The sequence below is a fragment of the Dermacentor albipictus genome, chromosome 6 (genome assembly GCF_038994185.2).
Source record: "Dermacentor albipictus isolate Rhodes 1998 colony chromosome 6, USDA_Dalb.pri_finalv2, whole genome shotgun sequence".
In the NCBI taxonomy this organism is placed as follows: Eukaryota; Metazoa; Arthropoda; class Arachnida; order Ixodida; family Ixodidae; genus Dermacentor; species Dermacentor albipictus.
In genome coordinates this window covers 125,182,304-125,205,702 of record NC_091826.1, presented here as the reverse complement: position 1 = coordinate 125,205,702, position 23,399 = coordinate 125,182,304, and the positions used below count along the sequence as shown (strand labels likewise).

Genomic DNA, 23,399 nt, shown 5'->3' with positions numbered 1-23,399 from the left:
CCATTGGAATATGAACCTGGCAACGTTTAACGCTAGAACGTTATCTAGTGAGGCGAGTCTAGCAGTGCTATTGGAGGAATTAGAAGGCAATAAAGGGGATATAATAGGGCTCAGTGAAGTTAGGAGACCAAAGGAAGCATATACAGTGCTAATAAGCGGGCACGTCCTTTGCTACCGGGGCTTAGCGGAGAGACGCGAACTAGGAGTCGGATTCCTGATTAATAAGAATATAGCTGGTAACATACAGGAAATCTACAGCATTAACGAGAGGGTGGCAGGTCTTGTTGTGAAACTTAATAGGAGGCACAAAATGAAGGTTGTACAGGTCTACGCCCCTACATCCAGTCATGATAACCAGGAAGTCGAAAGCTTCTATGAAGACGCGCAATCGGCGGTGGGTAGAGTGAAACCAAAATACACTATACAGATGAGCGACTTAAATGCCTAGGTAGGCAAGAAGCAGGCTGGAGACAAGGCAGTGGGGGAATATGGCATAGGCACTAGGAATAGCAGGGGAAAGTTATTAGTAGAGTTTGCGGAACAGAATAATATGCGGATAATGAATACCTTCTTCCGCAAGCGGGATTGCCGAAAGTGGACGTGGAGGAGCCCGAACGGCGAGACTAGAAATAAAATAGACTTCAAACTCTGCGCTAACCCTGGCATCATACAAGATGTGGACGTGCTCAGCAAGGTGTGCTGCAGTGACCATAGGATGGTAAGAACTCGAAATAGCCTAGACCTGAGGAGGGAACGGAAGAAACTGGTACATAAGGAGCTGATCACTGAGTTAGTGGTAAGAGGGAAAATAGAGGATTTGCAGATCAAGCTACGGAACAGGTATTCGGCTTTAAATCAGGAAGAGGACCTTAGTGTTGAAGCAATGAACGACAACCTTGTGGGCATCATTAAGGAGTGTGCAATAGAAGTCGGTGGTAACTCTGTTAGACAGGATACCAGTAAGCTATCGCAGGAGACGAAAGATCTGCTCAAGAAACGCCAATGTATGAAAGCCTCTAACCCTACAGCTAGAATAGAACTGGCAGAACTTTCGAAGTTAATCAACAAGCGTAAGACAGCTGACATAAGGAACTATAACATGGATAGAATTGAACATGCTCTCAGTAAAGGAGAAATCCTAAAAGCAGTGAAGAAGAAACTAGGAATTGGCAAGAATCAGATGTACGCATTAAGAGACAAAGGCGGCAATATCATTACTAATATGGATGAGATAGTTCAAGTGGCTGAGGAGTTCTATAGGGATATATACAGTACCAGTGGCACCCACGACGATAATGGAACAGAGAATAGTCTAGAGGAAGTCGAAATCCCACAGGTAACGCCGGAAAAAGTAAAGAAAGCCGTGGGAGCTATGCAAAGGGGGAAGGCAGCTGGGGAGGATCAGGTAAGAACAGATTGGTTAAGGATGGTGGGCAGATTGTTGTAGAGAAACTGGCCATCCTGTATACGCAATGCCTCATGACCTTGAGCGTACCGGAATCTTGGAAGAACGCTAACACTATCCTGATCCATACGAAAGGAGACGCCAAAGACTTGAAAAATTATAGACCGATCAGCTTACTGTCAGTTGCCTACAAACAATTCAGTAAGTTAATCGCAAATAGAATCCGGAACATCTTAGACGTCTGTCAAGCAAAGGGCCAGGCAGGATTCAGTAAAGGCTACTCAACAACAGACCATATTCACACTATCAATCAGGTGATATTGAAATGTGCGGAATATCACCAACCCTTATACATAGCTTTCATTGATTACGAGAAAGCGTTTGATTTTGTCGAAACCTCAGCATTCATGGATGCATTACGGAATCAGTGTGTAGACGAGCCATATGTAAAAATACTGAAAGATATATATAGCGGCTCTACAGCCACCATAGTCCTCCATCACGAAAGCAACAAAATCCCAATAAAGTAAGACGTCAGGCAGGGAGATACGATCTTTCAAATGCTATTCACAGCGTGGTAACAGGAGGTATTCAGAGACCTGGATTGGGAAGAATTGGGAATAAAAGGTAATGGAGAATTCCTTAGTAACTTGCGATTCGCTGGTGATCTTGCCTTGCTTAGTAACTAAGGGGACGAATTGCAATGCATGCTCACTGACCTGGAGAGGCAAAGCAGAAGAGTGGGTCTAAAAATTAATCTGCAGAAAACTAAAGTAATGTTTAAGTCTCGAAAGAGAACACCAATTTACAATACGTAGCGAGTGTACGTAGCGTAGTGTACAATACGCTGGAAGTGGTAAGGCAATACATCTACTTAGGGCAGGTAGTGACGGCGGATCCGGATCATGTGACGGAAATAATCAGAAGAATAAGAATGGGCTGGGGTGCGTTTGGCAGGCATTCTCAGATCATGAACAGCAGGCTGCCATTATCGCTCAAGAGAAAAGTGTCTATTAGCTGTGTCTTACCAATACTCACCTACGGCGCAGAAACCTGGAGGCTTACGAAAAGGGTTCTACTTAAATTGAGGACGACGCAACTAGCTTTGGAAAGAAGAATTATGGGTGGAACGTTAAGGGACAAGAAAAGAGCAGATTGGGTGAGGGAACAAACGCGAGTTAATGACCTCTTAGTTGGAATCAAGAAAAAGAAATGGGCATGGGCAGGACATGTAATGAGGAGGGAAGATAGCCGATGGCCATTTAGGGTTACGGACTGGATTCCAAGGGGAGGGAAGCGTAGCAGGGTGCGGCAGAAAGTTAGGTGGGTGGATGAGATTAAGAAGTGTGCAGGGACGAAATGGCCACAATTAGTACATTACCGGGGTCGTTGGAGAAGTATGGGAGAGGCCTTTGCCCTGCAATGGGCGTAACCAGGCTGCTGCTGCTGCTGATGATGATGATATCGTGTCGTGCGCGTTTGCTCGTGCTGCTTAGAGCGACAGCAGTCAGTATGACATCCTAAATTCGAATAGTTTAGGGGTGATTCTGACCGTGACGGTAAAACCAGCGCTTTCGATCAAGCCTTCTAAATTATTTTACGTTCCTGCCAAGAGACCAAAAGCGGTCGACTGCCTCAGGTCGCTCACTGCTATTTGCTGAGCAGTTGTGTGGAACTTGTAAACGTATAGGAGTTTGCGAAGGCTGGAATGTAAGTACTAGCATAGGGTCCTGGGAGCCTATGATACAAGTTACGCGCCCTGATGTCAGAATTCTACTTCATACGAAACCAAACAGAACTCGCGGCGATTGGTGCCTGACTCACCCCACTCGCCATTGACATTATCCTAATGCTAACTTCTGATGTGGGTTATTGTTGTGTACTGATATCGCGTGTCACACTGACCCTGCATTCTCAGGCAGTTGTAGTCAGCTTTCGAAAAGCATGGATAATACAGCGGTAAAGAAATAGGAGCTGTTGCTCTTAGCAGCAGAGCTCGGTATATAGATTAACCATAAGTTGAGGAAGCCTGTAATTCGTATGACGATTCACGAAGTGGGTTTCGACGCGGGCGAGCGAAAAGGAAGAGGAGAGCGAGAGGATAGAAAGAGCGGAAGTGAAGATGCGCCAGAGCAAAGAAAGAGCGGAAGAGAAAGAGCGCGAGTACCAAGAGAAGCAGACACCGCATGAAATTGAGCTGTCGGAAATAATACCGGTGTCGCAGGCCCACTTTCGATTGCTGTGATGCCCGATCCGGATCGAAATTCTCGACAACGATTGGCTCCCTCGCGCAGCTTGCTCAAAGGAACAAATCGTGACCGAGAATTTCTATCCATATTGGGCTTGCTCGCGATCAGACATGCGCCATGGGACACCCGTATAAGACGAGAGATAGTGAGATCAATGCGCAGGTCAGATACGGCGCCACCACAAATGCAAAGCGTAGAAATGACGAGTTTGCTTCAGCCGTACGAAACAGGCGATGACATCGTTCCGTACCTGATTAATCTGGAATCGATGTGTGAGATTTGATTATTTCACCAGCCCAGATGGCCGAAGCGTTTGTTTGAGCTGATGCCAGGAGAAGTAGCGCAGGTCGCAGTCCGACTGAGCTCTGCCGAGGCAGGCAAGTACAGTTTAGTGAAGGTGGGTTTGCTCGCTAAATGGAAGCTCTCCGCAGAGGAATTTCGGGAGGAACCGATTTCCTCGACCAAAATTCAGAAGGGAGGTCTGCCGCTGGGTTACGACGCGGAACACAGTGCAAAGAAAGACGATCTAGTAATTAGCTCGAGAGGTGTAGTCAAGCCGGAGAGGGAAATCCTCCCGATTACCTCGAAATGAATTCAGAAAGATCAGGTGCTGTGTTACGGCGTGAAACGCAGTGCAAAGAAAGACGACGAATTAGCTAGCTCGGGAGGCGTAGTTAAGCGACAGTAGGAAATACTTCTAATTTCCTCAACAGAAAATCAGAAAGAAGAAAAGGCATGTGTTGCGATGCGGAACATGGTGCAGAGAACGAGGTTGAAGTAGCTAGCTCGGGAGGCATAGTTCAGCCGGAGGAGGAAATCTTAACGAGTCGGCGCTTAATTACGTTGAAGAACTCCGTACAAAGAAAAAAGGATGAAATAGCTACTTCAGGAGGCAGAGTTAACCGGAGGTGGAAATCTTTCTGATTTCCTAGACAGAAATTCAGGAAGTTGGTCAGGTTGAGGAACCACAAATAGGAATAAATAAAATGTATTCGGAAATGAGCACCAACAGTGCTAAGAGAAAGAGGCGTCGCAAATTCAGAAACGCGTCAAAGAAAGCAACGCATCTGAACAAATCTAAAGCCACTGAAATCTGTGGGGAGCACAATGGAAGGCATAGAAAGGCGCGTTTGTCGGTTGGAATGTCTCGAGTCAGAGTGCGTCCGATTGGTCAGACGAGGTTGCAAAGAAAGCGACGTTGGGTGGCGAGGGGAGAGACAAAACCCAGCGGGCAATTACGTTCGCCCTCCTTTAGTTCTTTTGGAAGTGCAGCCTCTCTGGCTGGGGAGAACGCGCCAATCCGGCGACCCGACGTAGTGATACCAAGTAGTGCATTCCGAAGGCAATGCCAGAAAGGCAGTTGGACAATACAAAAGGTACCACTCCTCTACATCGGGGAGAATGACATAGGTGCCCTTTGTATTCCCGGGTAGACAAGTTTCACACGAGATATCAGAGAGCGCCCCACTCGATTAAGGTTTAAGGAGACGTTTTTCAAGGCGTTAAAGTTTGGGAACTTTGTATTTTGATATGTCGCTCTTTTTAAGCATATAGGCTTCATTGTTTTGTACGTTTGCACCGCCAAGTCTAGGTTTGTAAAAAACCTGTAGTGGGAGGCTTTATTATCAGTTTCCATTTAGACAGGCTCGTGAAATTTTTCGTTGAAAGTCAAACATGCTATTAAATGGGCCGCTGAACCACACATTTTAGAAAGGCTAGAACTGTCCCTTTGATGCACATCATTCTCGGACACAAAGAAGAAAAACGTTGGTGCGTGTCTCGCTTGTGTATTCATCAGACAGCAGCATTTTAGTAGCGTTTAGAGCGCGCATTGTAGAACTTAGAAGTAAACTCAAATCTTGGTGGAAGTTCAAGTGCGCAAGTTGCGCCACATATTTTGGATCTTTCATTAGCGCGGGTCATTTGTGGACCAGAGAAAGAAAACGCTAGTGCGTGAACCGCACGCCAGTTGAAAGTTAGCGGAGCTTATTCGGAAAATGTGGGTTGCTCGAGACGGAAGCTTTGTGTGCATGGCCCTTTTTTGTCTGGCCAGATTTCTGCAGAGAATGGATTCTCTGGTGTGACGCTAGTAACCGTGGTTCAGATGTCGTCCTTGCCCAAATTAACTAAAGCGGTGAAGCGCATCCAATGGGGTACCTCCGTCAAAAACTGACACCGCGAGAAGAGGTGGTTAGCACCTCGGAGAAATAATGTTTTTGCATGGAATGGGCAATCCAAAAGAAAGGATGCGATATTCAAGGCGCTAAATTCACGGTCGACAGTGACCAAGGCCCTCCTGCATGGCTGAAGCAAATGTCGAAAGAAACGGGAGACTGATGAGATGGTCGCCTTTGGCTAGGATCAGAACGCAGGCAAGTTCAGCCGGGGCCGCAAGCTCAGTTTTTTTTAGGAACATGTTTTGCACGTATCGGCTAGTGATGTTATTGTGGTAGGCAACCTTTTTCTGTCTTGACCACGGCTAGACAAGAGGAAGACGGAGAGACAGTAAAGAGGGAAAGGAAGGAGAGGAAAGGCATGGAGGTCAACCAGACGAGCACCCGGTTTGCTACCCTACACTGGGGGCGGAGGAAAGGGGAATAGAAAGAGGAAGAAGGGGGAGAGTAAGCACTGAGTGGGTGTGGGAGGCACACTATACACAGGGCCGCTATAAACGCTCCCTTAAGCAGGTGCACTTCTAGTACTGAACTAGTGCAGGAATCGCTTTTCGTGTCAGTTACAGGTGTGGCCATGGTCCAATTATCATTCACTCGGTGAACGGTCTTCAGTCCAGTCGGTGTAAAGTTGACCGAAGAGAGAGGCGTTGTATATCGTAGCGAGGGCAGGTACAAAATAGGTGCTCGATGGTTTCCTAGCACCCACAGGAGTCGCGCACCTTGCTATCGGCCATTCCAAACGACAGGAGTAGGCATTCGTCTGTAGGCACTGTCAGCCACAAGCGGATAAAACTTTATAAAGCGATATAGTGATCATAGCGTCTGGTAGGCGTGTCGCTCGGACACGCCGACGAGTGTGTGTGTGTGTGTGTGTGTGCTTTTGTATTTGCAGGTAAGTGGACAGAACAATGTGGGAGTGGGGCTCTCGAGCTGCCGTGTAACATCAGCCATCCCAACTAGACCAATCCCCGTGGCCGCGACCGAACATCTACGCTTCGATCAACCTGACCCACAGGTCGAAGCTCTTGACCGCGGAGGTGTTTGTTACCTTTCAACCGCATAAAGGCGGTAATTGGACGTTTTCCACCTGTCAAACCACCACACCTCCTATCCATACGTGCAGCCTGGGCACCAACGGTTGAAGAGTCCTACGAAGGGCACTCACCACATCATTACCTGGAAACCTGAGCAGAGGTTGAAAGTGAGAGAAACGCGACAACTAACTGAAAGGCACAGTTAATTAGACGTTTGCGACTAGGAAAACCACCGCCTATGCCTCTGCGCTTCTCCAGACGTCAACGCAGGGTGAACATCATCTGTTGCAAGGGTCCACGAAAGGCTCTCAGCCCACTTTTACCTGGAAGCCTGAGCAGAGAATGAAAGCAACCACGACAGCTAACTGAGAGGCGCAGTTAATTAGACGATTGCCACGAGTCAAGTCACCACCCATTGCTCAGCGCTTATCCTGGCGCCAACGCAGCGTGAACACCGACTGTTGCAGGGTTCCACGAAAGGCCCTCTCCCTGCCCTTTACCTGGCAGCCTGAGAGAATAAAAGGGGGGGATAACGACGACGAATGGGGGGTCGCCGGTTGCCTTGCTTGCCACACATTCCAAACCTGGCTCTTCGGAAGCGGAGTTATTGCGGGTTATTGCGAGCAGGGGCGTGGTATCGCAATGAAGTCGACGAGAGGGATTTGCTGCTGGTCAGTCTTGAGCTGCCATAGTCGATTCGACGAGGGAAGACGATGGTATTAAAAGCAGAGACCTTTCAAGAGTGAGGACATAGGATGCTGAGGTGAACTTCCACGTTTAACTTTCTCCGGCATGGGGTTTGCTTCCGTAACCGGAGACGTGTAACTAAGCGAAACAAACCCTTTTTCTTCATCGACTACAACCAGACGTAGTAGTCGATGGGCTTGGTAGATTACGTGCCCTGAACACTACCATAGCCACAACACCGCGCAAACACGGTGTCAAAACGCTGGAGTGAATAATTGCGGCAGCAGCAGCAGCGAGCGAATTGGCTTTCGTGTATTTCTCGCTTCAAGGTGAACTAAACGTCGAAAGCACAGCGCATACGAAGCTACCCGCATTACACGCACTATGCAAACATCGGAGATCGCTTTGAAGATGAGGCCAGCGCGGGCGCGCACGTTGGCCACATCGCAGGTCGCTTTCAAGATGTGCCACCCGCAAGGCCGCGGAGAAGAACGCCCGCTTTCGTCGCCACACTCCCCTGCCCCGCGTGGGACGGAAGAGGAGCGGTTTCTCCCCACCCTCCTCGCTCGCGCACGCGAGATTAAACTGCGTTCACCGGCTCACCCTTGCAATCTTGCGCTCGCACATACAGGATACGGCGCGCGGCGAAGATTTCATCACCCTTGAACTTTATATGGAATCTCACGGCGCCGCCAGAGATGTGCCTGGAGTGTCCATATATTTGCTATCGCAGTATTAATAATTAACCCAGCTGAAACAAGACAGTGAGGAAATGGAAATGTCCAAAACTGTTTCGTTTCGCTCGACTGACTTAAGTGAAGACAGCAAAAGGCATGCACATTACACAGGAAATAGGAGAACAGCAAACTTGGCTCCCGTTTTCCCTACTTCATGTTGCGTGTCTGTCTTTAAAACAACTTGCGGTTTAGGAAAGTATACTGATTCTTCACTAAATAATGATGTGAGCGAGAACAAAACAAAAGCCACTATGACCATACAGTTCAAAGGCAAATATTCGTTGTAGTACGTAATCCATACGACTGACATATCACACTTTACAAAATTGTCCTACAAGATGGTTCATTGTTTTACAAAAACTACCGGGGCGAATAGAATAAGCGACCGACCACCATTTATTTAGTAGGATCTTCCGTAGTGTAATCGCCTGCATGTGTCGTGGTCAAAGAAAATGTGCGTTTCAAGGACTTTCACCTTACTGAATACCCTATAGACTCGTGTAAGGACCGCACCCATGTAATGGCCGCATTCCCAACTTGACAGTCAGAAAATTTGGGAAAAAAAGTTTCAGTGAAGAAGAAGTCGCGCTCGGTACCCCGATGCCGCGCGCGCGCGTCAGGCAATTTTTGTTCATGGCGTACTGACGGCTGCCGATACATGATGGCGAGAGCTGCGCGTTGACCACTGATGCAATAGTACAACCGGGGTGCGCGCAAGTCAAAGCTGTGCCGGCACCATTTTGAAGAAAAAGTTCGGTTGATTGCCAGGGCGGCACTTCACCAAAATTACGAAAAAAGTGCGGATCTTACACGAGCTTATGCTGTAGTTTAGAGATAGAGAAGCAACAAAGGCGTTCACGAAAGCAGCAGATCATCGTATAGTAGCTTGTAAAAGAAGTCCAGCAAAAAGAGGCTCCACGCCAGAAATACAAATGCGAGTTGCGGAGGCTGCAAACATACGCGTGGTGTTTACTTTTTAGTACCACGGAATTCGAAATATATACCTGTGGCAGATAACATAACTCTATTCCTTAAGCTGGGTTATTGAGAGAGGCCGACATTACTTGCAGGACAGATCGAAAAACATATTCAACTATTTGGAAATTCACTCACTTCTTAATTAGGCACTTTAGGACACATATTGCTATTTACGAATTGTAGCTCTGACGTTGCAAGACAAATTGGCTTGAAATGGATTTCTAAAATCACACCAGTTGGGAGTTATGCACCTTCAAACTCGCCATGAAAATACTCTACAGCTTTACTTACTTTTTGGACAAGAAGTTCTTTTATGGATTGAAGCAGACAAGTAACTTGTGCGCCCATGTATTTTGTCCCACACTTCGGAAAATAATATTTGGCAACTGATGTCATCTTGGAGGTTCAATCAGCTAACTCTATAGAGTGAGGCTAGCTTAGCGGGACTCTTTCAGGAGCTATCAGAGATTGTCTGGGATATGATCGGCATTTGTGAGATTAGCAGAACTGCTGTGGCTTATACTTTGCTGAATAACGGCGTTTTTCCTCTGCTATAAAGGTCTCCTGCTATAAAGGTCACAGGGTAGGATTCCTAATCTATCTGGACATAGCCGGCAGCATTGACGAATTCTACAGCACTAATGATAGGGCAGCAGTAGTCGTAATCATACTTGATAACAGGTATAGATTAAAGCTAGTACGAGCCTACGCTCCAACATCCAGGAACGATGACGATGAAGTAGATCAGTTTTATGAAAATGTTGATTTACCAATAAGAAAATTGAAAGCTCTGTATAGTGTAGTAATGGGCGACTTCAAGGCAAAAGTTGGGGAAAAGCAGGCTGGGGAACAAGCAATTGGAAACTACGGCGTCGATTCTAGGAACGCTACAGGAGAGATGCTGGTAGAATTTGGAGAAAGGAATAGGCTTCGATTAATGAACACCTTTCTCAGGAAGCGTTGCAAAAGAAAGTGGATCTGGAAATTCCCCATTGGCGAATCAAGAAACTAAATTGATTTCATACTTTCTGCCGATCTCAGCATAGTGCAGGATGTAGAAGTGATAGGTAGGGTAATGTGCAGTGATCATAGTTTAGTGATGGCTAGTATTGACCTCAATTTGAAGAGAGAAAGAGCAAAATTGGTAAAGGAGAAACAGGTCAACCTAGAGGTAGTCAACCTAGGTAGTAGGCTGCTACTTGCAAACAAATGTGCAGCCTAATAACAGAGATGATGATGACATAGAGGTAATGAATGAAACCATATCTAGGCTGGCGTCAGAGGCAGCAGTTGAAGCGGGAGGCAAGGCACAAAGGCCATCAGTAGGCAAGCTCTCCCAAGTAACAAAGGACATAATAAAGGAACATCAAAAATGAAAGTGTCGACTAACTGAAAAGACAAGATAGAATTTGCGGAACAGTCAAAACTGATCAACAAGGCGAAAATAAGTGATATTCGAAACTATAACGTGAGAAAGACTGAAGAAGCCGTAAAAAACGGACGCAGCCTGAAATGAGTGAGAAGGAAACTTTGCATATGACAAACCAAGAGGCATAGACTGAAAGATAAGTAGAGTAATATCATCAGCAATCTCGAAGGTATAGTAAAAGCAGCGGAAGAATTCTATACTGACCAGTACAGTACCCACAGGAGTCAGGATACCTCCGTGAGAAACAGTAATATACAGGATACCGAAACTCCTCCTATACCTAGCAATGCAGTAAGTAGGGCCCTACAAGACATGATAGGAGGAAGAGCGGCAGGAGAAGATGGAATAACAATCCGAGATGGAGGAGACATAATGCTTGGAAAACTGGCGGCTTTTCTACCAGGTGTCCATGGGCGGCTAGAGTCCCAGAAAACTGGAAGAATGCAAGTATTATGCTAATCCACAAATACGGAGACGTAAAAAAATTGAAAAACTATAGGCCCATTAGCCTACTGCCTGTATTGTGTAAAGTATTATCCAAATTATCGCGAATTGAATAAGGGCAACACTGCATTTCAGTCAGCCAAGCGAACAGGCTGACTTCAGCAAGGGATACTCCACAATAAATCACATCCATGTCATTATTCAGGTAAACGAGAAATCCGCATAGTTCAACAAGCCTCTCTATACTGCTTTCATAGATTACGAAAAGGCACTTGATTCAGTAGCGATACCAGCAGTCATAGAGGCATTACGCAATCAAGGAGTACCATACCGCTTACATAAATACCTTGGAAAATATTGTTACGTAGGAGGACGAAGACGAAAAGCTATGTACAAGTATATTTACAAGAAAACACGCTGCGCTTGGTCAAGAGGCAACAGTCCGCGCTAGCTTCCAATCGTCATCGTCGTCTTCACACTGCTCGCCTTTTCGTGATCGCACATATTGTTCCGTAGCACTACCTCCGGCTGCAAAAGCGACGTCCCGGAGAGACTAAAGATCGGACTCGGAAGCAGCGTAGTAGGCCTTGAGCCTACTGACATGCACGACATCACTGGAGGCCAGAGGAGAGGACGAGGTTGAACCCACAGGAGCAATTTCTTAAGTCACAGGTGTCACCTGGCGCAGCACGTGGTAGGGCCCTGTGAATCGCGATAGGAGCTTCTCCGAAAGTCTGACGTGACGAGAGGGCGACCACAGGAGCACGAGCGCACCAGGCGAAAACTTTACGTCGCGATGGCTGGCGTTGCACTGACACTGATGAGTGGTTTGTGAGGCCGTCAGTCGAGCACGGGCAAGCTGGCGTGCATGGTCGGTGAGGGCGATGGCGTCGCGCGCATACTCGCTTGCTGAGATCGCAGCAGGAGGAAGTGCCGTGTCTAGGGGCAAGGTAGGTTCGCGGCCGTACAGTAGATAAAATGGAGAAAATCCGGCGGTGTCGTGACGGGAAGAATGGTACGCAAATGTTACGTAAGGAAGGGCAATGTCCCAGTCGTGGTGGCCCTTGGAAACGTACTTGGACAGCATATCGGTAAGCGTACGGTATAATCGCTCTGTCAGGCCATTGGTTTGAGGATGGTACGAGGTAGTCAGTTTGTGTTGAATGGAGCAGGAACGCACAATGTCAGCGATAACTTTCGAGAGGAAGTTTCGACCACGGTCAGTAAGCAGCTGTCGCGGGGCGCCATGAAGCAAGATAATGTCACGCAAGAGAATGTCCGCAACGTCAGTGGCGCAACTGGTAGGGAGAGCCCGAGTGATAGCGTATCGGGTGGCGTAATCAGTCGCGACGGCTACCCATTTGTTCCCAGAGGATGACGTGGGAAAGGGACCGAGCAGGTCTAATCCAACCTGAAAGAACGGTTCCACAGGGACGGTGATCGGCTGGAGATGACCGGCAGGTAGCACCTGAGGTGTTTTCCGACGCCGGCAGGGATCACAGGCAGCAACATAGCGTCGAACGGAGCGAGCGAGACCAGGCCAATAGAAGCGGCGGCGGACGCGGTCGTACGTGCGGGTTACCCCAAGATGTCCTGCAGCGGGTGCGTCATGCATCTCAAAGAGCACAGTCTGTCGTAGCTGTTTTGGCACGACAAGAATAAGATCAGAGCCGCCAGTGAGGAAGTTCCTTCGATACAGAATGCCGCCCTGGAGGACATATCGGCGAACGGATGCGTCGGTAGGTGTAAAGCACAGACGCTCGATAAGTGCTCACAGCGATAGGTCTCGGTACTGCTCATCGGCGATGTGAGCAAAGGCAGACACAGAGAAAATGCCGTTGGCGCTACTACTGTCGGCGTCGTCAGGCTCGTCGACTGGGTAGCGAGACAGGCAGTCAGCGTCCTTGTGTAGTCGGCCAGATTTATAGCTGACAGCATACGAATATTTTTGGAGGCGTAAGGGCCAGCGACTAAGTCTTCCTGTAGGATCTTTCAGTGAGCATAACCAGTAAAGCGCGTGATGGCCTTTGACAACGGAGAAGGGTCGGCCATATAAGTATGGTCGGAATTCCGCAACCGCCCAAACTAGGGCCAGACACTCACGCTCAGTGATGGAATAGTTACGCTCCGCGGGTGAGAGGAGCCTGCCGGCGTAAGCGGTAACACGGTCCTGGCCACGCTGGCGCTGTGCCAGTACTGCGCCAATTCCATGACCGCTGGCATCAGTACGGACTTCGACTAGCGCAGGAGGATCGAAATGGGCCAGAACGGGAGGCGTTGTGGGAATGTCGATTAGATGTGAGAATGCAGAGGCCTCGTTATCGCCTCACTGGAAACGGGCGTCTTCTTTCAAATGCTTGGTTAGTGGTCGTGCTATGGCGGTGAAGTTTCTCACGAAACGGTGGATGTACGAACAAAGGCCGATGAAACTGCGCACATCCTTGACGCACTCTGGAACAGGGAAGTGCGCAACAGCATGGATCTTGCCTGGGTCCGGTTGCACTCCGTTCCCGTCAACGAGATGTCCAAGGACGGTAATCTGGCAATGGCCGAATTGGCACTTCGATGCGTTGAGTTGCAGACCGGCTCGACGAAAAACGTCCAGGACTGCTGAGAGGCGCTCGAGGTGCGTAGCGAACGTTGGGGAGAATAAGATGACGTCGTCCAAGTAGCACAGGCACGTGGACCATTTGAAACCGTGAAGAAGGGAGTCCATCATGAGTTCAAAAGTGGCAGGGGCGCTACATAGACCGAACGGCATCAATTTGAATTGATAAAGACCTTCGGGTATTCCAAAAGCAGTCTTCTCGTGGTCGAGATCGTCCACGGCAATCTACCAGTAGCCGGAGTGAACGTCAATAGAGGAGAAATAGCGAGCACCGTGGAGGCAGTCAAGGCCGTCATCAATCCGAGGTAGGGGATACACGTCCTTTTTGCGTGGACTATCGGCACCTTAGCCCTGTTAAGATGCCGATAGCCCACGCAAAAGCGCCATGAGCCGTCCTTTTTTTGACCAGTACTACAGGTGACGCCCATGGACTATATGATGGTTCAGTAATGTTCTTGGCAAGCATTTTGCGAACTTCTGCGTGAATAACTTGACGCTCAGCTGGTGACACTCGATACGGGCGGCGACGAATAGGAGGGGCATCGCCGGTATTAATGCGATGTTTGACAGCTGTAGTTTGGGCCAAAGGACGATCGTTAAAGTCAAAACTATCGTGGTAGGAAAACAGAACGCGATAGAGTTCACGAGCGTAATTGGACGGCAAGTCGGCGCAAACATTTTCTGTAAGTCAGCGATGGTACAATTTGCCGACTGCGATGGTAGAGGAGTATCGGATGAAGTGTCGACTACTGCAATGGATGCTACTGGGTGATCCTCGAATGAGCAAAGCTGGGCCAGAGACATTCCGCGTGGCAGCACTTGTGTCGTCAAACCAAAGTTGACCACTGGCAGGCCGACGCAATTCGCCGTAATAGATAAAACTGTATGAGGTACTGTGATCCCGTGTGTAAGGAGGACGTCTTGCATAGGAGCCGCGATGTAGTGACCGTCGGGGACTGGTGGGGATGACACTAGGTCAACGCAGGTCAGTGCCGAAGGTGGCAAGCGAACGAAGTCGGCGGAACTGAGGCGACTCGGGTGTGGTTCAGCAGGATTCAGAACAGGCAGGTCAAGGCGGAGAGCACTGGCGGAACAATCGATGAGAGCAGAATGTGCGGAGAGGAAGTCTAAGCCGAGGATGATGTCGTGGGGACAGTGGGCGCTGACTGTGAATAGGGCGATTGTTGAGTGATCGGCGAAGGAGACGCAGGAGGTACACATACCAATTACGGGGGCTGTTCCACCATCGGCGACACGTACAACAGGCGTCGTGGCGGGCGTGCTAATTTTCTTGAGCCGGTTACGAAGGTCAGTGCTCATTACGGACAAATGCGCCCCAGTATCTATGAGTGCAGACACAGAAACACCGTCGACTTGCACGTCAAGAAGTTTCAGATTAGTGGGTAACGTCAGTAGAAGATTTGGCGGCGTAGGGAGCAATGCAGCATCACCTCGAGGCGCTGCATCGTCTAGTTTTCCGGCTGGGAGCGGCGTCCGAAGGGAGTCGGCGAATGGGGGCGACGGGGCTGGGGACAGCAAGATTGTCGTCGTTGGGGCGAAGGCGGACGAGAATAGGGGTTGTTCAGTGCAGGAGAAGCAGCGGCGGCATTATCGGTGCGTGCGGCATAGGGACGTGAAGGGCCACCTGGGGCGCAAGGGGGCGAGAGTAGGCAGTATAAGTAGACCAGGTCGGGGAACTCCAGCGACTGCGACAGTGCCGAGAAATGTGCCCGATTCGACGGCAGTGGAAACAAATGGGCTTGTCGTCAGCAGTGCGCCATTCAGATGGGTTGCGGAAACGTGGTGGGTAAGAAGATGCGGGACGGGGCGAAATCGAAGAAGCCGGGCGGGTATCAGGGCGATGGGCCGAGCAGATGGTGTGAAGACTCATGTTTTCGAACTCCTGGCGGAAAACTGCCTGGATCAGTGAGACCGTGATTGCAGATGTGTTGGTGGGACTGGAGTCGAAGGCAGCCGGTTAGGCAGCCTCGATCTCACGCCGGACGATCCTGGTAACATCGGCAGTGTTGTTGGGATGAGGAGCGTCGGCACAGGAAGATGTCGCTGGGGTGTTGGGCAGACGGGCAAACTGCTGGTCAATACGTCGGCTTTTAGCTAGTTGCAGGCGGCGGCACTCTTTTATAACAGCATCCACCGTCGCTACGTTGTTACAAACGAGCAAGTTGAAGGCGTCATCGGCAATGCCTTTGAAGATGTGGGAAAGCTTGTCTGACTAAGTCATGTGGGTGTCAGTTTTGCGGTGCAGAGCCAAGACGTCTTGAGTGTACTTGGCAAAGGGCTCTGTTGACGTCTGCACACGGTCGGAAAGCGCCTTCTGCGCCGCAAGTTGGTGACCGTAAGGGTCGTCGAACAAGTCTCGAAGCTGTGTCTTAAGTAAATCCAAGCTGGTGAGCTCATCTTCCTGCGTGCGATACCTAACTCGAGGTGTGCCACCGAGGTAAAAGACTACGTTGGCAAGCATATTAGTAGGGTCCCACCGGTTATTGCGGCTGACGTGTTCATACAGGCTGATCCAGTCATCGACGTCTTCCCCATCTTTGCCCGAGAATACGCCAGGATCACGGGGAGCGGGGAGAGTGATGTAGGTCTTTGAAGTGGCAGCAGGGGTCGGACCCAGCGGAGTCGGGTTGTCGTCGCCGGGAGCCATGAAGGAAGGCTCGATGTACCGTCCACTGCGAAGCTCCGTGACGAGATACAGGGAACGTCCACCTCCACCAGATATGTTACGTAGGAAGACGCAGACGAAAAGATATGTACAAGTATATTTACAAGAAAACACGCTGCGCTTGGTCAAGAGGCAACAGCCCGTGCTTGCTTCCAATCGTCGTCGTCGTCTTCACACTGCTCGCCTTTTCGTGATCGCACATATTGTTCCATAGCAATATCTACAGAGATTCCACAGCTACCTTAATTCCACGCAAGAAAAGTAGAAATACACTTATAAAGAAAAGGTTGAGAAAAGGTGTCACACTTTCTCCGATGCTATTGACTTCGTGTTTGGAAGAAGTATTCAAGCTCGTAAACAGGGAAGGCTTAGGAGTAAGAATCGATGGCGAATATCTTAGCAACCTTTGGTTTGCCGATGACAATGTTCTATTCAGCAACAATGCGGACAAGTTACAATAGACGATTTAGGTCCTTAACAGAAAGAGTGTACGAGTGGGGTTGAAGGTTAATACGCAGACAACAAAGATAATGATGAGTGGCCGGGAAGGGAACAGGAGTTCAGGATTGCGGGTCAGCCTCTAGAAGTTGTGAAGAACTACGTTTACCTAGGTCAAGTAATCACAGGGAACCCTGATCAGCAGAAGGAAATTCATAGAAGAGTAAAAATGGGTTGGAGCGCATACGGCAGACACTGTCAGCTCCTGACTGGAAGCTTACCATTATCATTGAAATGGATGGTGTACAATCACGTGCGTATTATCGGTGCTAACATGGGGCAGAGACTTGGATATTGACAAGGAAGCTTGGGAACAGGTTAAGGACCGCGCAAAGAGCGGTGGAACGAAGAATGACGGGGATGACGTTAAGAGACAGAAACAGAGCGGTTTGGGTCAGAGAGCAAACGGGTGTAGCCGATATTCTAATATACATTAAGAGAAAAAAGGAACAAAGCATGACAGGTCATGTAATGCGCAGGTTTGGTAAGCGTTGGACCATAACAATTAGAGAATGGGTACCAAGAGAAGGGAAACGCAGTCGAGGACGGCAGAAGACTAGGTGAAGACTAGACTACTTGCAGTTAGTTGGCTCTGGGCAGGGGTAATTGGAGATAACAGGGAGAGGCCTTCCTACTGCAGTGGACAGAAACTATGTTGATGCTGGTGGATACGTCTTGCAAACTTAACGGCTACAATTCATAAATTCTAAAATTTGCAGGAAGGTAATAGTTAGGAAGGTAAATACTAAATTTTCGGCAAATATTTGCATATGTGTTTTGATTTCTCCTGCTACAAATGTCCGCCTCGTTGAATAATCCAGCTCAAAGTCATGAATTATGCTCACAGTCACAGGCGATTAATAAAAATTCTGGAAGACCTCAAATTGACCACCCAGTATATGATAAAAAAGAATACCCTAGAACATGAAAAGGCAGTTCCTTTGCACAATGTTGGGTGGGAACCGACACTTACATCATGTAAATTTTCGAAGCTACGGTAAGAGCACTGGTGATTGCATAGCTCTACGAACGACACGCGCGCATCAGAGAAAAACGCAGCTAACAGCATCGCAGCTTGAGTTTTGCTTACTCATTTGTGGGGCGCAAGAAGGCATTTCGATTAGTTGCGACGGTGTCCATTCTTGAGACATTTTCGCAGAGAATCTTCGTCAGTGTGGTTTTTCGAACGGTGGCCAATTGATCTGAAGAAAGAATAAAAATACGATAAACACGAAGTAGCTTGAGCCTTACCTGGATGTAAATATTGCAAATCAGTGCGAATGTCTGCTGGTATCAAGATATCTTTTTTCCAGTTGGATGATTTCTGTGAAGCAACCGATCAGTTTCGGAGTTGTGGTCTAAATATTGGGAACAGAGAAATTGATTTGTGCGCCATAAACGGCATGCCGTTTGACGAAAATTCTTGCCGCTCATGCAAAACGCTGTTTCTATCTAGTGACTGCAGCAAGCCCATTTTTTTATGATGCTGTCAATAATAAAAAAAATTGTTAAAAATTGCTGAGTCCAAGAAAGTCTGAAGTACCAAATTTTCAAGATTATAGCTTAGTAATAAATTACGATGTCAACATTCTGTAAGCTTCTCGCATTGAGGTACATTAAGCGGACGAAACTGATGTGTTGTAGTGGCTTTTATACACACTAATAATTTCTGAGTAGCACTTTCACAACACTTATGCACATTCGCATGAACTCTATGAAAGCTGCAGTCAGATATCAAATTTGTCCCCTTTAGATGCTCTAGTAGATTCGATTTACAAGACTGCAGTATCTGTTTTCGACGCACAGTTATATATTTGTGAACTTTGTTTTTTTTTAATTTTTTTGCCTATCAATTCATAAAAGTTATGAGGTCCTAGATGAAAATTATGCTTCTACATATACGAGTATTTATTTTTCTCAAATAGAAAAGAAAAGAAATATTCAAGCTGACCGAGGTCTCAGGGGAAAGAGCTGAGAGGGTTTTTTTTTCCTTACATTTCTGATGGGGCTTTATGGGGCACATGGGTGCCGTGAATCTTGCGAGCTACCATGCAAAAATAAAAATAAAAAGAACTACATGGTGTTAGTGTTGCGATGTTCTTGTTTGCGCCGACACCATCGATGCTTAGGACATTGTTTTCTACGAATAGGCAGATTGTAGGCGGGTCCTGTATTGCCGCTATGAAACATGCTCGAGCCTCATCCTCGTCATTGTCCCGTACCCATCGGTTGTGCTTGCGAAACCGCTTTCACGAACGAAAAATTACATGCAAGCACGACGCAATCTAGTAAAGAACAATTTTCATGGGGTGCACATATTGTCCACCTCGTCCACTATTCTATTGCTTGTCCCGGCTTTCGAAATACTTGTACAGATGCAGCCGCTGTTACAGTCAGTCTGCCACCCAATACCGGGCCGTAATTACTCGGCGCTGTTGTTGCGATGTATCGCCATGGTTATCGCACCCGCTTTCAAGTGTACATTGTCGCCGGGCATGAATTTTAATTTCAGTGGTGAGGCTTCTCTCTATGGCGACGGTGAAGCTGGGTTCACGAGCTGGCCTGACGACGACCAAAACATGTCAGTGATGTCAGGGGTCGCCTTCAGTGTAACGGAATTGACAGACGAACGAGGCAAATCCAGTTTCCAGGACACAACCAAATAAAACTCATGACATATACATACAATGCTTTGAAAAACCGTTTATGCCATGGCGCTAGGTGTGAGACGACCTCAGAGAGAAACACACTAGGGTGTAGGTGCTGGCAGAATTGACATCAGACGAGTGATAGTGTTTCCAGGTTCAAGGCATCTGGTAAGAGGAATTTCTCACGGCATACAAAACCTCATAAGCAGCATATTTCTCACTTCAAGCCTGTAATTTAAAACTTCGCAACAAAAGTTAATAGAGGGAACGGACTTAAAGGTGGCTGTCGTGCACTCCTAAAAACGTTTCCCCTTTTTCGGACTATCTGGTTCTCCAACAAATAATCATCATGTATCTTGCCCGCGTTTTATTCTTTAACGTTTTGCACCAGGTGTTCCAGGTCACGAGCACAATGTGCGGTTTGAGTGTGACACAGCAAGAATGGAAACTCAGGCAAGGCAGATGACGTTTATTGTTTTAAGACAACATAAGCCATAAGGGTGCAACACGTTTTAACACTGCAGTCTTCTAGAAATTTCAAACGGTCTTCATGCAAGCTTCTGCTGACGCTTGAGGCGTCTCCAATGACTGCAGCGTCATTTAAAGGTCGAATAAACAAAATCTTGTTGGCAGCAAGTGTGTTTATTATGTATGCGGACTAAACTTCCCCATTTCATTTATGTTTTCGTCCATGTCTGTGTACAATAAACGAAAATAAACACAGCAATTATCACTTCGCTGCTAAAAAGCTTTTCGTTCGTCCATCATATTGTTTCATACCATGCGACTACAAGCCTGAGGTTAAATACCCTATATTACTAGACAAATTGACGATACCTTGCCCGTATGATCGAATTGGACAGGCTGAAGGAACTGTTGCTACTGTTGCGTAAAAGCCAACACCTATTTAAAGTAGTGCGCAACATCTTAGAATACCAACGTTAGAATGTCCTTCCTCGAGTACTCATTTACCACCGCTCTCTATATATTTAGAATCTTATTTCAACGACTGATTGCTTTTCCAAGATACTTCAAAGCTATTACCTTCATTAAAGGAACCTGATTGGTTGGCATGCTCGTAGTAAAACCTGTCTGCGTATTTCAGTAGGCGAAACTGCCTGGCCACACCGCAGGCGAAGGTGGCGCCAAGCTCTGCACCGTCGAGGCGTGTCTCCGATAGAGCTCCCGAAACAAGATCGATGTCTCGAACATCCCTGCATGGCAAATGAAAGTCAAGCAGACGCTTTATGCTTGGCGGCAAAAATACGCTTTTTTCTGCAAATTGAGAAGCAGAACATGTGTTACAGCACAAGTATGCCCTTTGTTAAAGTTGCATAGCAATGCCACTGAAGCCGAGGTTGTGTGCTGACGTCAGGAGAGAGTGAACTTCCCTGTTCTTAAGATACTAATGTGCGACTTCTGAGAAAAAAAAATGTTCCTGCAGATACGCTTGCAGCGCCCCCTTCCAGCACCTTAAGGTGGCTCAGAATGAACAAGTAAAAGAGATGGAGAATGAGGGTGCGTGGTTCGTGGCGTGTACACGTGCACGACAAGGCTAGCAGTTAGGTTTCGGAGTCGGACGTCTTGTCCTCATGGTTCGCTCCTTCATTGGTGACCAGGAGTATTGCAGAAATAAAGCTACTGGCACCCTTTCACGGATATCACTTCTCCTACGCAAGCCGTAAACCTGGAGCTGATCACGACAGCGCAGCTCTAAGATGCGAATTGCAAGTGCTACGTAATATCTCCCGTCCTCTCCGACCGCAGCTGTTACGTCATTCGTGTGAATCAAGACAACTTTGATGCGACATCTCAGTGAACCTACCTCAGCATTTCCTACCCGCGTGACCTGCCGACGCGCTCTGTTTACTTATATTCACGATATTTATCTCACCCGTACGCGAGCAACGCCGCGCCGCGCAGCGCAACGCTGCGTCCTGGCCGCACATGAACACCGACATGCTCAACCAACCTCGTACTGACACCCCCTGCCAATTCGCCAATGTTACGCGCCGCACCAAGTAGCCGGTTCAGCCTTTCCCACCACCCGCCCAATGCTCCGACTAGTTGCGCATCGACGTTGTTGGAGGACTTGCTTCTTCACGCGGTTGCAGCTGCGTGTGTAATGATCGTGCCAACGCGTTGTCCTGAGGCCGCGCCCTAAGCAGACATCAATATTGAATCTGTTTCTCAATCCCTTGTCTCAACATGGGTCTCACGCTTCGGCAGGGTCCCAGGAGTGTCACGATAGATTGCGGGCGGTAGCCTGAATCCGCCACACTTACGTCCCTAGCTCATCTAGTCGGTACGACTCACTGCCTATCCATGGCCCACCGCACCTGGGTCAATGGCATGGTAGAGTGGTTACATCACCAGCTGAACACTGTGTTTACGGCAGGTATAAACGGCGAACACTTTGACAATTTCCCCATAGTACCGCTTGGTGTGCTAGCGGTCTGTCGCGAAGAATGAGATTGGTTAGCGGCCGACCTCGTTTTCTTCGCTGCTTTGCCGCTTCCTTGTGACTTCTTTACCCCCAGGCACGCACTACGCCAGCCACAGTCAGTTGCTCATGTACAGTCCTTCATATTGCGTTGCCGCTGTGTTTGTTTCGGCGTGCCGTGTAGGCGAGGGGCCTGTTGCGCCCTCTTCCGACAGCTTAAGGAGGCCTGCACAACTATCATGCATAAAAGGAAGAGAATAAAGATACGCGTGGAAGACCCACCATGGTGGCTCATTGGCCATGGTATTGTGCTGCTAAGCACGAGGTCGTGGGATCGAATCCAGGCTGGGTCGGTCACATTTTTATTGGGCGAAATGCAAAAACGCCTGTGTCCTATGCATTAGGGGCACCCTAAAGATCCCCTGGTGGTCGAAATTAATCCGGTGTCCCCCACTGCAGTCTGATTTTGGCACTTCAAACCCCAGAATTCGTTCAGTCAAAGATCCGCAGTTCGTGGAGTGGGCACGAGCACGACACGGCGTGCAGTTAGGTTTCCAAGGCCTCTTCCTGGTGTGGCGTTGTCTCATACTTTTATGGACCCGTTTGTATGCTTCATGTGATATAGTAGATAACTCAAGCTGAGATTGGGCAGCAGGTTGAGATCTCAGCGGGAGTTGCTGAGAACCATACCTTTTGGAAATCCCACGAAACCAAACGTCATTTCGACGGAGACAACCTTACTCTTAACCGCACGACGCTGTGTTGGCCGAGTTTATGGTGATGTTATATGGACTTCAGTGATACTCCAGTGTTCCCGGTACTGAATGATGAAATGGCTCAGGTGATGGTTCAATTAGTATAATGTAGAAATAGACTTGAAGAATAACGCTTCCAGGCGCATACTTCCAGAATTCTACACTTTGCTGTAGTAAATAACGGTAATACGAAAGCAGAAATAGGGGAAGTTGTTTAAATTCTGCTTTATGCCACCGGTAGACGCTAGGGCAGTCTGCTGAAAGAAGTAATGGGAGTCTCAGAAACACGTGGCATCTACTTTTGCCAATACTAGGTTGATCATGAAGGCGGTGCTGTCCATATTACAGTTTGGTATAATTATTTATTTCATGCATGCTAAAATCACCCCATGAATATTTCATCTGTGCATAAGAGAAACATTTTCAATGGTCACAGTGATCAGCAGAACCACATAGGAGATTATGTTCTGATTGCCTTTAGCACATCAAAGGAAATACACTCGGTTAGGTTTTATCAGGGACGCAGCCGCAGTGGGGTATGATCGTCTGTATGCTGCAGAGGGCGTATGGGCACTACGCTACAGAAATAATGTAACCCTATATATGTTGCATTGATTCACACAT

The 23,399-nt window shown here is 48.0% G+C and overlaps 1 protein-coding gene across 6 annotated transcripts in view; it reads right to left on the bottom strand.

Moving 5' to 3' along the window:
• LOC135899463 (salivary peroxidase/catechol oxidase-like) overlaps positions 1-23,399 on the bottom strand; it is a 207,123-nt gene that overhangs the window by 1,864 nt on the left and 181,860 nt on the right. For all 6 annotated transcript variants that reach the window (XM_065428726.2, XM_065428725.2, XM_065428728.2 and 3 more), the window contains 2 exons: positions 20,622-20,791; positions 18,020-18,131 (listed from right to left, as the gene is read on the bottom strand). In XM_065428726.2, the coding sequence (XP_065284798.1) occupies positions 18,020-18,131; positions 20,622-20,791 (282 nt within the window). The remainder of the gene's footprint in view (positions 1-18,019; positions 18,132-20,621; positions 20,792-23,399) is intronic.